At 38.6% G+C, this 14,948-nt stretch overlaps 1 protein-coding gene across 2 annotated transcripts in view; it reads right to left on the bottom strand.

Moving 5' to 3' along the window:
- Positions 1-14,948, bottom strand: part of il1rapl2 (interleukin 1 receptor accessory protein-like 2) — a 159,860-nt gene that overhangs the window by 58,812 nt on the left and 86,100 nt on the right. For both annotated transcript variants that reach the window (XM_042419146.1, XM_042419147.1), the window contains exon 5: positions 4,679-4,753. In XM_042419146.1, the coding sequence (XP_042275080.1) occupies positions 4,679-4,753 (75 nt within the window). The remainder of the gene's footprint in view (positions 1-4,678; positions 4,754-14,948) is intronic.

The following is a 14,948-nucleotide window of genomic DNA, read 5'->3' as shown; positions in this document are numbered from 1 at the left end:
CAATCATAGCAGATCTTCTGTAGGGGACATATCTTCCATAAGCTTTCTTCTTTTAGTATACTGAAGCATCTATAATGTTGGACACAATGGATGATCAAGACAAAGTGTGTATGAAACTGTGATGATTGATGTGACATATAAGCTTTGGAGACTTGCTACTGGCTGACTCAGTTTTTGAGGGAGGACATTGAGATTGTAGTGCTTATTTTACAGCAGTGAGGAGTCCCATAAGTCAGTGATTAGAATCACACTTCAACTTTCCAAAAGTTACTTTTAGCTTCTTCACACAAAGTCCTACTTTTTTTCTTTTTTTTTTTTACTAACCTCCCAAAGTCAAAGCTTAGATTATTTTTAAGATTATTTCTTAGAAGTTTTATACATAGTGGTTCAGGATGTGTTAATAACCACATCACCACATTCACCTGTAAGTGAACCATGTGGAAGTGATAGAGAGAGGGAGGAGTGGAGGGATCCAACTTTGGAAGAGTTTTCAGATGGGGACAGAGATCGAGGGACAGATGAGAGAAACAGTTTCAATTAGCAATTATCTCAGCCTCACTGACTTTAAATACGACTGACATTTAGGTCTGAGAGCAGTGGTATGACAAATTACTTAAATGATTAACAATTTGTTGAGCTTGTGATGAATAAAAGGAACATACATTACCAGTCATTAAATCGAATTGTGTTTAATTTATCATGTCATCACAATTCATCACGGTCCAGTTACTGTGCATTTTCATATTCACATTAACTTTCACTTACATGAATCAGTTTGTCAATTTCTTTTCATGTGGCTCACTGTACCAGAGGGAAAAAAAAAGACATCATTGTTTAAGTTATGACTAATGTATTGAATAAACTTTAATGTTTTTCTGTGGATTCATCAAATAACTGTACTGGTTATCACTCCTGCTTTTAATCAACACACATATTTCATCATGTTTTAATTTTTACTTTATAGATCCTTGATTGAGCACATTAATCAATATTAATAAGAAACAAAAATGACTGGAAATCTATCATGAGATATGAATCCAAACTGCCTTCATAATGGCAGGATGAATATCATACTCCTATTAATCCAAGAGTGGACCTGTGCTATTTCTTAGTTAAAAATACAGCAAGTCTTAAATGCATTTGACATTCAGATGATGCATTTATTCTGAGCAATTTTCAGACTCTGTAAGGTGCTAATAGTATTGATGGTATTACACCTACAAACTTCTGACAGCGCAGGGTTTTATTTAACAGGAGATATAACAAATGCAAATAACTCATCAAGCATCATTATTCTTTTTTTCTTTATTTATGTGATTGTTTGTGAAAGTCCTGAATACTTATATCATGAATCAATCTTTAATTATGAGGTTTTTTTTTATCTGTCTGTTGCCTGTAGCCCACATTAGTATAATAACAATGAGCGTAATGAATTGTGTTTATAACCCATAGCATTATGGAATAATGAGAAAAGCGGAGGAGAGGGAGGAAGGATGTGTGGTGGCAAAGAGGAAAAGAAAAAAATAAGGATAAAACCTAAAAAAAAGGAAAGAAAAGGGGAGGTAAGGGAGAGAAACCAACAGTCAGCTGAGAGGAAAGAATAAAGGGATGAAGAAGAGAACAAATGAATGAGTGAAGGGAGAGAAGAGAAGAAGAGAGGAGGAAGAGAAGAGGGGTGGGGGGGGGGGGAGAGGAAAATGAACAACATCACTGTGGTTGCTGATGTAAATCTCCCCCAGGTTAAAACAAGATGATAATTAAAAATGTACCGCAGGGTCACACTGTGAGTGAGTGAGTGAGTGTGTGTGTTTGCGTGTGTGTGCGTCTTGCTGTGCCTTTATTGCTGTAAGTGGGTTTGTGTGTGTGTGGTGGTGGGGGTGGGAGTGTTGGGAGGTGAGATTGCAGTGCCCATTAAAAGGTGTCCCTGCTGCAATCAGTGTACAGAGGCCTTAGGGCCTATTTGTTACTACATCAATCTGGAGTTAATGGAAACACAACACACACACGCACTCGTACACACATCCAAACACATTTCTGCCTACAGTGCTAACATTGTCAGAGAGACCGCTGAACAGCAGGACACACACATCCATGCACGCACGCACTGAAACACACAAACACACACACACACACAAACACACACAGCTGGCAAGGAAGCCAGCCAACCGGGTCCACAGCAGAACACAACACACACAGTTACACAAGCAAATCCTAAAGAGATTTAATGAGAACCTTTCTGTCTGTTTCTTTCTTTCTATGATTTATAAGACAGGTCTTGTTGTTTTTTGTCCACATTTCTTACAGAAACCTGATTTCCTCTTGTCGTCAGACTACTGCTAACGGTGTGAAAATGACATTTTTTTTAAGGTTAAGTTGCCAATCCAAACATCCAGGGTGCAATTTGTGAAAAAAATCAGTACTATGGATAGCATCACTCGGCCAAACGTGCCAATACACTCAATGTCATTCTTGCAAGTCACTGTTTAATTCAGCTCTATGCGCAGCAAACTTCAATACCGAATATAAAATAATCACAACATGCAATAGCACAACATGCTGTCATCATAAAAATAAACAGGCTGCAGTGCGTGCCTACTTGTCAGACTAAGAAAACAGTCTGCTTTGATGATGGACTCTGTCTTCTTTTTCTGCTTTCCTGTGGAGGGTCATCTGCAGCGTGTCGCCCCTCTTTTACCCACATCTCTGCAAATCTCCCAGCAGGAAAAGAAGCAATCCCTGGTCCATTTACTGAGTCATCATGTAGCCTAGACGCTGTGTCATCTCTACTGTCATGCGAGCGCTGACAGTGAAAGTCCATTTCTGATTTTAATACTGTTTGAACCAATGACTGTTCTTATGTTGCAGCGCTTTGCTTAGATTTTTTAAAAAATAGCCTATTTTTATTTGAGATTTTTTATATGGTCTGTGGGTGAAGCAGCATGAATCACCATGAGGGGGATATCTCAGCAGAGGCAGGGATATATAGACCAGAGGGGGGAAATCCCCACCATCCCCCCAGGCAGATCGCACCCTGCAAACATCCTTTACTCTCGATCTGAAAATCACCAAGTGAAGACGAATTGAAGTGAAAAGATTAAATTTGAAAATGTCACGGTTTTGACTGTCTGCCAGTTCTCATCAGTAGATAAGCAGCGCCGTAGCGAGTCCTGTGCGGGCTCTGTAAACGTTTTAGCACAAAGTAAATTGGATTGAGTAAATATCTGCTCATAAGTCACCGCTAATTGCTGAGTAGAGGAGATAAAGGAACAAAAACGCAGCAGGGCAGGAATGGGTAGAGTGCAGAGACACCATCTTTCAATTGTATGACACTGAATACCCTGCAGCTCCAGGGCTGCTGTTCAGTGGCTGAACTTGACCTCTGATGTCCCTACTGAGGGAGGCGATTTCCCTGCAGGGTTCAGTAAAGTATCTCTTTATCATAACTGCAAGGACAATGCTGTGTTGTGAGGTGATTTTGGAGTATTGGTCATATGGCGCTTACTGGCTTGAAAACTGTTTTTAACATCAGCAGGCTCAGTCAAAAGACTCTAATGCCAGCCCTGTATCCCTTTAGAATCACATTCATATTAAATGATTCAGCACATCTTGATTTACATCCAATGCCAATATTCAGTGCCAATGCAGGAAGTAGTGTGTGTGTAATGTAGCAAAGCGGAAAGTAAGGTTGTGGAGGTCAGGACGGTGGATGGGGGTGTAGTGAGTCTGACTCAATCATGCGGGAGACTGGAGTTCCTGTCCTATCACAGACCTGCAATTAATGTTGACTTTCATATCAGCCATAACCACATTCTATGCCTAACCTTAACCATACAGTAGTTGCCATGTGGAGATGTTGCAGAAAGAAAGATTTGTTGGCACTGGACGCTAAAAAACATTGAATGTAATTCGGGGGTTTTGCAGACATTTAATAAACTAATATCAATGTTCTTGTCTGGTAGTAGGATTGCTAATGCTCGCTGTCTGTGGGCCCAAAAATAAAGATCAAAGAACTTTTTCGGGAAATGTGCCAGGTGAGCAACTTTCACTGGAAATAATAGGGCACCATCTGTATCCAGTCCTCTTGATACTGTATATCCATGCACTTTGTATTCAAATTATAACCTATTACAGTTTCACATAAACTGTCCAATTATGTGTAGTTTACAACAATAATTAAGTCCATAGCTAGTTCACATAGGGTTTGACATTTTCTGTTCTAAAAACTTGGTTTCTACTTGGTGCCAATCTGTCAATTCTGAAAACATCTTCTCCAGAGCCAATAATGCATTTGACATCAGTCAGTTCGCCATAAACAGAGGAGGACCTGGGTAGTTAGCCTGAAGAATGATTGCACCAATGCTGAAGAGACAAAGAAAGTTGAAACCTACATTGCAAGGACTCCCATTAGCCACTGCCATCAAGTGAAATTCCAGCTTTAGGTTCATTTATGCCTGAAGGTCACACTGTAGTGGCACTTGAGCTGACCACCACTTTTATGACTTGGCAAAAAAAATACTATTGAAGTGTCCCAATAGGCCACGGACATGCCATGCCATGAAGAAGTACCACAGAAATAAGCACTTTGCACCAAAGATGGAGATATTTTAAAAATGAGGACCTGAAGGATTACCACTCGAACTGAAGAATAAAAAAACAGAGAAGTGCTGTTGGTCCTTACCAGGCATGATTTCTATCACTGTGTCTTGCCTCTCCGGGGGAAAAAGGACCTTGGGAGGCTGAGTGGTCTGGAGAGCTGAGAGGGAGAAAGAGATACAGAGTGACTATCAGGAGTGTGAGCGTTTTGCTTGAGGACATATATCATCATATTATGAGTTCATCATTCCCACATAACAAATTCTAAATCAGAGAATCACAAAGATAAAAGAGAAAAAAGCACTTTCTTTCTCAATTCACACATTCATTATATTCATCAAACTATTAAAAATGCCAGTTGGGCATTTTTAATAGTTATTATTTTTATTAGTTATTGAACAGATTAAATCAAAAATAATTTTCAGAAGAATTTCAGAAAAGTTAGAGCATCATAGCAAGCACCACCTCTAAATGTCAGTCAAAACAAAACAAATGAAGTGAACAGCTCTACTTAAATGCACCAGCACTTCTGTCAATTGGATAAAAGCCCCTGAAGAGTTAGTGCGAGGACAGAAAGAGCGAGAGGGAAACACAAGAAGGGTCAGAGCTGGAAAGTGACAAATAAAGTGCGTATAGATCAGACAACATATAATAATGTAGGTCTGAGATTAGGATGATTAGCTTGTCAATTTTCAGAGCCAGGAATAAGCTCCTGGCATAATGTTCAGACTGTGGAAAAAAGGTGTTCATTATTTCAGAGATACCTGAAAACTGCAGTTGCAATGTGGTTGTATAGCTATAAACAGTCAATTATTTTGTGAGGAAAAACCCATGGAGAGAACGTTTGCTCTACCAATTATTCCGTAACATCACAAATATGAAGAGACTGGACCTCATTGACTGTCACGCCTGTGAGATGCTGCCTCAGCCGTAGAGGCGGTTCAGTGTTCAGCAGTGATTTCTTTCTGTCTCTTTGCAGACAAACAAGTTGTCCGTCTGACCGCCTTTGTACTCTGATGACCCGCGGACACGCTCTGCTTCCACCTGAAGCACCTTTCAATTTCACCTCACTGTACACTGAACGCCGATGCTCTCTGTCCAACACCTTTCCACCTCGTTACCTCCAAGCGTCTAATAATTCTGTGATGTCTTTCAGTAGTCTCCATTATTTTTTAAAGGCTGCCATGCCTGTGTTATTTATTCACTGACTAAAACAGAGAAGTTACACCTGTTTGGTTCGCTTCAAACAAACTCAAGGGAGGACTAAACTACTGGACCCAAAGGAGGGTCACTGTCCACTTCCATGTCGACTCTGATATGATTTGTTTATGGTCTGAAAGCTCAGTGGAACGACAACAGGATTTTATAACAGCAGATATGTGATGTTTCTACAGCAACTAAGACAAACTGTCTTATAATCTTATAGTATGCTGGATCAGTTGGTAACCATGGTATGTAGCAGCTCCTCATTAAAAACCAACTACTCCCCTATAATATTGTAGTACAAGATTCCTCTTTTTTATCCAGTTTATACCTGGTGGTCATTATTCATTACATACAGTATAAGGTCATGTTACAGTTTCGACTACTAATGTCCATGAATTATTTTTTTATGAGCTCTTGGTGATACCAGAAAAGATAAATACATAAGGAGTTGTAAAATGCAGCATGAAGTGGGTCCATGAAGCAATGATGATGCACGATAACCATCCTTATAACTGTCCAATGACTGAATTAACTGTTAGTCCTTATGATTTCATCTTTAATCCTCTTGGTTCATTTGTAATGATTGAACATGAAACAGACCAGAACTAAAAGGCAACAGTGTATAATCTTTGGACTGGATCAAATGAACCAAATGCAGGTGTAAAAGCAACATTAGAAAACAGATACTAAGGTGAGACACTGCAGCTCTATCTCAATATCAAAAAACAGGTCTCTATGTTCTGATAATGATGGTCTATTATCCTTTTAATGTTCTCTGCTCATATAGCTTTTGGTGACATTTCTTGTATCGATCATACACTCCAAAGCACAGCAACTTACACACTGCTCAGAGTTCATATCAGAGGTAAGTGCGTACAGTGTCCGGAGGTGTTTCCACACCTAAAACTGTTTCATTACTCTGACTTTCAGTTTTGCTTAAAATCAGAATATGCTGTGACTTCTTCTGTGACAAGAAAACCCCTAATTTCTTTTCTTTTCCACCTTTAACTGCGTCATCTCAGCTTTTCCTTTTTATCCCAATAACCCTGTCAATCCCTCCATCACTCCATCCTTCCCTCTGTTTCTCTGATAAGACTGATAGTTTAATTTGCATTCTGGAAACTCTGCTGTGCCCCTTTTAAGATTAATGAGACAACCCTTCACCTAGACCTACTCCTCTCCTGTTCTGTCCTCTATTCCCACCCTTTAATCTTCTCTGTTTCCTTTTCCTTTTCCCTCATCATTCTCATGTACAGACCTTTAGTTGCTTCAGAAAACTGAAACAACTGTCTCACTCTTCATATGTATAAAATATATACAGTAGCTCACCATCAGACTAAGGTAACTGTGTTCAAAAATGTGCTTTTAAGCTTTCATTTAATGACCAAACATGCTGCATGGTTTTTGGTGTTTTCAGGTGTATTCACCAGCATCTGCCTGATATTACTCACTGTGAACTTGACTCAAAGTGGAAAGGAGGCACAGTAGGGGCTGTGTCAGTGGTGATTAAGTAGTGGTGCAGTGTGCCTCTCTAAATACATTTGTGTCTTTACCAACACCTAAGACATCCTACTCCAAAAGCCTGCGATATCTTTTTGTGGATATGTCGGTCGGGGACATTTTCCCTTTCAATAGAAAGTCTTCAAGCAGACTTGGACCCTACAGGACCCTGGTTCCAACTGTCTGTTGCAGTTACACAGCACTATTGGCCACAAAATTACAAAAAGTCTTGCTGGATGCACTGCTATTAATTCACAAAAGCCCACTATGTCTCGAAAAGAAGATTGCGTGTGTGAGTGTTTGGGGTGTGTATTAACTGGAATAGAAATTTGAATATCAAAAGGTATGTGGTGAATAGATGATAATGATGGGGTTGCTGTTTACTTTTAGCACACGGCTTCATAGAGAGAGACACACACACACATACATACACAAGCATACATTTGAGATCTTTGAACTTTTCATTTGTCTGTGTCTGCATGTGTGTTGGGGAAAGTGCCATTAGGTTGTTGTTGGATTTACAATTCAACCTTGATTTACCAGAGCTGAAGTAAGGAACAAAGAATCTGTTCTTATTCTGTTTTTCTTTTGCATTTTGCCTATTTCGTGTTTCACTGTGTTTATATTGTTTGATTAAAGTAATTAGATAAGACAATTCATGTTTAGTTTAAATAGTATCAAAGAAATGTTAAGAACTTACTATTAACAGTATTTACAGTTACAGTATTTGCAGAAAATGTGAGAATTTATGGGAAACCTAGCAATGCTAATTATTCAATATTACTATGGACCATATATTAAAAATACCTCCCTTTGTGCTACAGATAAAGATGCTTCTATTTTGAAGTAACTAGCTTCAGTGATGAAAGAAGTGTGTGCAAGATGTTGCGTGCAAAGTCTGTTGTTTATTTTCCTTTCTGTAAAACTGCAGCATATTGCTGAGTAAAATGTTAAGTTCGAACAACGTCTGTTCTGGAAGCTTCCACTACACGAACAGATTACACTGTTAAAACATGCTGTCATTTTTGGTTTCACTGAAACTGCAAGTTTTTACATTTTGGCTTTTGTAGGGTTTAAACAAAAGAGTTATAACATGTTCCATAGTGACAGAGAGATTCCTGAGCTTTGCACAGAGCTAGGCTAGCTGTTTCCAGCCTTTATGCTAAGCTAGGCTAACCATCTCCTGGCTCAAGCTTCATATTTAATAGACGGATATTAGAGTGGTGTTGGTCTAATTCTCAGCAGAAAAACAAATGAGTGTATTTTCTAAAATGTCAAACTATTCCTTAAATGTGGATTGGTGCAGCTTTAAGTTCCTTTCTTGCTAGCCAAATATCTAATTTTGTTATTTTTAAGACTACTTGGGAAGTTAGCTAACTTTGTTTAAATGTGGTTAAATAACAAGAAATACTCCTACCAAGTCATGATATTGATACAGGTGATGATTGTTGCTAGTGTGAGTTCTGGAGCCATTAGAACATCTACCACGTACACACAGAAACCAACACAGCAGTCGAAATGTAGCTAAAGTTTCTGACTAGGTTTCTGGAGAAGTTCCTGTATTTGTGTTAGCACCAAAATGTAAAAAGAACAGCAGACATCACTTATGCATAGATTTTAAATTTACATTTTGATAGTCAGGTGTTGCCACTTCCCATAACAAATGCCCTGTATGTGTCAGTGCAAAGGACTAAGTACTCAGACCTTGCAGTACGTGATCTACACCCTAATTGTGTACATTGACCAGACAAATGGATTACCCAGATTACAAAGACTGAGGCTGCAGCTGCCTCAGTGCAGCTCTGCTTCATATGCACTTTGGGTTTCAAATAAAATTTGACCTTTTCCAGTTAGGTAGTGCAGTATATTAGGTCAGAGAGATAATTTTAGGTAGAGAAATAATCACTAGATAGACTTATCTCCAGCTGCAATCATTACAGGGAGCATAAATCTGGCATTTCTTGAACTTAAAGTGTGTGTGTGTGTGTGTGTGTGTGTGTGTGTGTGTGTGTGCCATCAGATATGAACAAAAGTGCTTCACAAATAAGATAAAATACACACATACAAATACAAGTATACATTCATACACACATACATATGCATGATACACTGACGAGAATTAAAGCACACGACCTAAATAAACAAAACTAAAGTCAAACAGAGTGTGTTTATAAAAAGTCTAACCTATAGAAAGGAGTTTTCAGCAGCTGCTTAAAACAAACCTCAGATTCAGCAGATCTGATGTAGTGGGGGAGGCTGTTCCAAAGTTAAGAAACTACAATCGCAAAAGTCACCTCTAGATTTAAAACAGGAACAGGGAACAAATAAAAGGCCTTGATCAGATGATCAGAGCGGCTGACAGCTAGAATAGGGGCTCAACAACTCTGCTGTATATGCAGGGGCCAGGCCATGCAAGGCCTCGTATGTAATTAGAAAAATTTTGAAGTCAATTCTCTGTTTTATTGGAAGCCAATAAAGGGAGGCAAGAATTGGGGTGATGTGGGACTGGCGGCTAGTTTTTGTTAACAGCCTAGCTGCTGCATTTTACGCCAATTGAAGATGAGTTAGAGAGGACTGAGTGATGCAAGTGGAGACGGAGTTATAGTAAGCGAGAAAAGAGTGAGGTACACACTAGAAGCTCCATGTTTCTGGCTGATAGTAAAGGTTTGATTCATGCAATATTTCTCAACTGAAAGAAACAAGACTGAAAGAGCTTGGTAATAGGTTCAAAATTCACATGTTGGTCAAAAATGATACCAAGATTCTTAGTGGTGGTGTTGATACTAGTGAGGAGGCCAACATAGTGACAGACCTCCTAAGTAAAACAATCATGATGACAATACACAATATGTGAGTGCCAGAAAGTTTCAAATGTTTCAAAGTCATTTGAGTAACTTTTCTGTGATTTATGACTTTAAGGCTATCTGAATTGTTTTGATCTGATCATCTCAGCTCACCAGGTGCTCCAGGTAGATTAAAGTAACGCTGTCTTATTGCAGTCTTTATCTCTACAGACGGAATGAATACACAGATGTGTCGAACAAAATGTGACCTTTTTTCTATTTTCTTTTTGAAATCTCAAGACAGCAAGATTCACAACATGGGAAACTTTCCTTTTACAACAGATCACAAGATGAGATTAGTTAACATTTGAAACAATATTCACAATTATCTCACCATTTTCTCAGGGTGATGTTAATTATAACTGCTAGGTGGCTTATAAGGTTTTCTGACTTCAGCATTTTCAGGATCACTTCATTTTGAACTTTTGCTGCTTGATGTTCAGTCAAGCAAAAAAAAAAAAAGATCTTGTTCACCCAACATCTCATCTGACCTTTGACACATCAGTCTTTTCTTTTGTTACTGGGAGAGACTTTGCTTCATTTGAGACACATTTTGTAAAACTATAGACTCATAAAGGCTGTCACAGATAGCTGTGCGCTCAAGTGAGAAATATGTAAGGACTGTGGCTCTTTATTCATATTCTCATAACTGATTAATAGGCTGGAGAACCCATTTATCAAAACTGCTCATATTGCTACTAGTAGCCAACAGGGTATCTTTAACAAAACTGAGGTTGACTGTTGATAGGGGACAGGAAGTCTGGTGTTGTGGGACTCTCAACTACGCACCTGGACCTCCTCCAAGAGTTCTCTCGTGGCATTCATGCTACTTCCATCTCATCTTCTCAGAGAGGACAGTCAATTTCTGCATGACTGCAGGAGGTAATTTGTCAGGAAAATGAGAAATGATGGAGGGTGGAGGTGGGGGTGTTTATTTTAACCCTTGTATCAGTTTAAGGACGGTCTTTTGCATTGGATGTGAAGGGTTGGAGCAGACAACATCAGATGTCTGTGAACAGGGCGTGAGGCCAAAGGCACAAGGAGTCAGCGGACGGCTGGACATTAAAATCCAACGTCAAAGTTCATTTTTGAACACAGTTAAATTGAAATTATTATGTTTTTTTATTGAGTTTTGATATTACTGATGCACTAATGCTTAGCAGAATTTAAATGTCATAACCAGAGGAGGAGGGGCACATGAGGATTATTATAATAGACATTTCGGGTAAGAGTTACTTAACATATCAAGTATTATTTTATAATAGTGCATCATATTTATCCTTTTCTGAAAAGTCAGAATAGGATCAGCTGTTCTGTTCCCTAAAACAACAGTGAGAAATGTGTAGATTTTGTGCTGTTCACTGAGCATAATCAGACACTATATTCTGTGTATGAAATTTATTTGACCTTTTGGAGAATTATGAAATGTCTGGCGATGCAGAGAAGCGGGAGACATTTATGTTTAGTCCTGATACATTCAGACTTGTATGTCATGCCGTATTCACAGTAAGACTCATTTATTCCTGTCAGATTCCACTCTAATTTGACTTTTTTCTTTTGGGTGCAAATCGGTCACTCTGATTGTGGAAGCCATTATTATTCCTCACATACTGTTCATATTCTGACAGTATCTCCCCATTATTAGCTTCTATACCAAACGTTGGAACCATAAATGTAATTTTAACTCATGAATGCATTATCAGTCATTAATAAACGGGTGATTCATCCTTAATGAAGCTTTCAGAGAGCAGAGAGTGTAATCTTTAGGTTTTACGCTATTTGTGTTTGTGTAGAAAAAAAAATATTCACAATCACATTATATTATAAAGCAAGAGAACATGATCTTAATGACCTTTTTTGAATGTGAAGAATGCAACAACAGTTTTGAATGGTGAGTTTTGATTTTTTTTAAATAAATATGGGTCAAATGTAACCTGGAACAGCTTCTATGTACAAAAATGTAAATCAGTTGCACAACAATCTAAAAAGATGAAATATTCCCATTTTGCATATTCTGGGTCACTTTAGGAAAAGTCATCAAATGTCAGACTAAAAGAAAGACGTTTAGGGTGTTTTTACTGCTTTCAGATGTAAACATGTGTCACATCTGACCTGAAGAGTACGTAAGGGCTACGGGAAAAATAAAATGTAAATATCTTGTTAGCAAAAGTGTCCCAAAAGTGAATCTTTGACATGAAACAGAGATAAATGAACGAATGATTCTATCAACCAGCCAACAAATCAGCTGCTTACTTTCCTTTTTTATCAGTCTTTTATCTTGTATCAACCACCTTGACATCAACTAGCTCTCCATTACTTCATCTCCTTTTCTTTCTGGCTCCATTTTTCCCTCCATTCAACTCATCCATTCTTGCTTTTATGGTCTAAAAAAAAGAGGAATCTTAAAAGCAACAGAGCAGAGTAACAGTGTCAAAATATTTGGCAGTTTTGTGCCTATTTAAGATCTTACAAATAATATCCCGCTAATTGTAGCTAGTTAGCGCTCTGTCACCACTGCTACAACGTTTTCACAGAGTCTGCCTGTATGTATGAGTGTGTGTTTTTGTAGATCTGTGTGCCTGCGCATACATCTTTTGTGCAAGTGTGAGTGTGTGTGTGTGTGTGTGTGTGTGTGAATCATTCATGCCCTCTATGCAGAGTCAACGTGTCATTAAAAACTAACACTTTCAGAGGAGTGTGTGTATTTGTTTGTGTGTGTGTATGCTGAGTGGGCCTGTACATGTGCTCAGAGTTAGAAAATGAATACAAGCCGACTGAATGTACCCACTGATATGCAAATGTGCTGGTGTGGGTGTGTGAACATGTGTATATACGTCAGTGTGCATTTGTCTGCATGCCTGCCTTTATCTTTGAGCTTGTGTGTGTGTGCATGAGCGAGTGTGTCATGCATGCATATTAATCTTTATGCTGTGATTGTTTCTGTTTGAGTTGTGAGTCAGTCGTGGTCAGCTGTCTCACTTTATGAATGACAGGCATTTATGTCAGTAATGTTTTTGAGTTTGTTTAGTTGACAGTTTGTCTTTTACATAATGAGAATATTAAAGTGATGTATTTAGGGAGATCATTGGCTGCGGTGTTTCATTTTGAATAGCTGACATCAGTGACAACATGACAACAGAGGGCAATAATTTGTTTTATAATCTGTAGTCCAGTCAGAGACACTTCCGTAAAGAAATGACCATTAATGGCGAATGGTTATACAGTTAGATTTGGTGGATAAAGGCTCTGCTGTTTGAGGAAGCTCTCAAAGAATCCAAATTGCACTGAGGATTCTGCTTAGAGCTAATCCCCCTAATAAACATGCATGAACAGTAAATCTTAGTTAAAATCAACAGCAGGATATACCACAGGAGGAGGTGATTGGGGTGGTGGAAGAAGGTGCAGCAGCAAACTGCGTTGGCAAGAGCGCAATCAGCTGAGTGAACTGTGACAGTGTCAGGTATAATGTTTCAAATGTACACCTGCGTGAATGTGATTGGATGTTAGCAGCCACACAGCTGCAGCTCCATTATATGAAGAAATGTATTAAAATGCACTGCATGGAAACTGTGTTAAATTTGTTTTACATGTAATAGCAGACCTGGTGGCTCTGACTGAACAAGCCAGTTACATTTATGGGTGCTAGTGTGTTGCCTGCAGATGCAATGGTTTTCTCCACTGATTTACTGTGATCTTTAAAGATTACAGTAAGTTCACACATGTTCTAAGATATATAAAAATACTCTGCTTGGAATAGGAATTTGTGTCTGATATGGTTTATCCACACCAACATTTACCTCATTAAAATCCTTAAATAACATTTCATCCATCTCTCCTTCTTCTCCTAAAAAGCCATAAGGCCCTCTCTAGAGCCAGTGTTTGGTTTGTCCATTCTGGGCTACTGTAGAAACACGGCGGTGCAACATGGCGGGCTCCATGGAAGAGGACCTGTTCCCTATGTAGATATGTCAGGCTCATTCTAAGGTAATGAAAACACGATTCTTATTTTCAGGTGATTACACACTCATTAAAACATACTTATGAATGTTATATTCTGCTAGATGCCACTAAATCTTCCACACCAGTCCTTTAAGATGTATAAAAATACTCTGCTTGGAACAATAATGTGTGTGATATGTTTTTTGCACAAAAAAATATGATTACCACGTTAAAATTTTTAAAATGGCATCTATACCATTACATTTTCCATAATCTATGAATATGCAAATACATTTCATTACTGAGGTTTAACTGCTGGACACAAGATGTCTCTTACTTCACTGTAAAGTCCATTCTCAGTGTTTGTGCTCTGGAGATTTCAAGTTTTCATATCAGACTTATAGGTTGCACATTGCACGAGGACTAGTTAGTTATGATGTCACAAATCCTGCCTTTAGGTTCACATAATAAACTCAGTTTTCTCAGAGAAACTTTCTCCCTTCAACAGGTGAATGTGAGAACAGCCTTCTAGTGTCAAACTCTGCACATACATCATTCTGCACAATGAAGAGAACAACATCCAACTGTAGGAACAAAAAAAAGAAAAAGTGGAGGGGGCATTCTATGATTATGTTTAGGCACTGGCGGCACTCGGTTAAGGTTAGAGAAAGATCAAGGTCTTGGTTTGATTCAGAACAATTCCACAGTGATGTGAAGCACAAGACATGTGCTTATTAACATTTAACCAACACTACAATCTCTGACTGACTCTAACCAAAGTACTTTGTTGCCTAAACCTAAACACACACAGGAATCCAGATGCAAAGCCGTGTCTCCCGTGCCAAGATCCGCCTGCACTTTGTCCAC

Source organism: Thunnus maccoyii, chromosome 8 (assembly GCF_910596095.1).
Source record: "Thunnus maccoyii chromosome 8, fThuMac1.1, whole genome shotgun sequence".
NCBI lineage: Eukaryota > Metazoa > Chordata > Actinopteri > Scombriformes > Scombridae > Thunnus > Thunnus maccoyii.
Note: the sequence above shows the minus strand (reverse complement) of the source record. Positions and strands in the feature narration are given on the sequence as shown.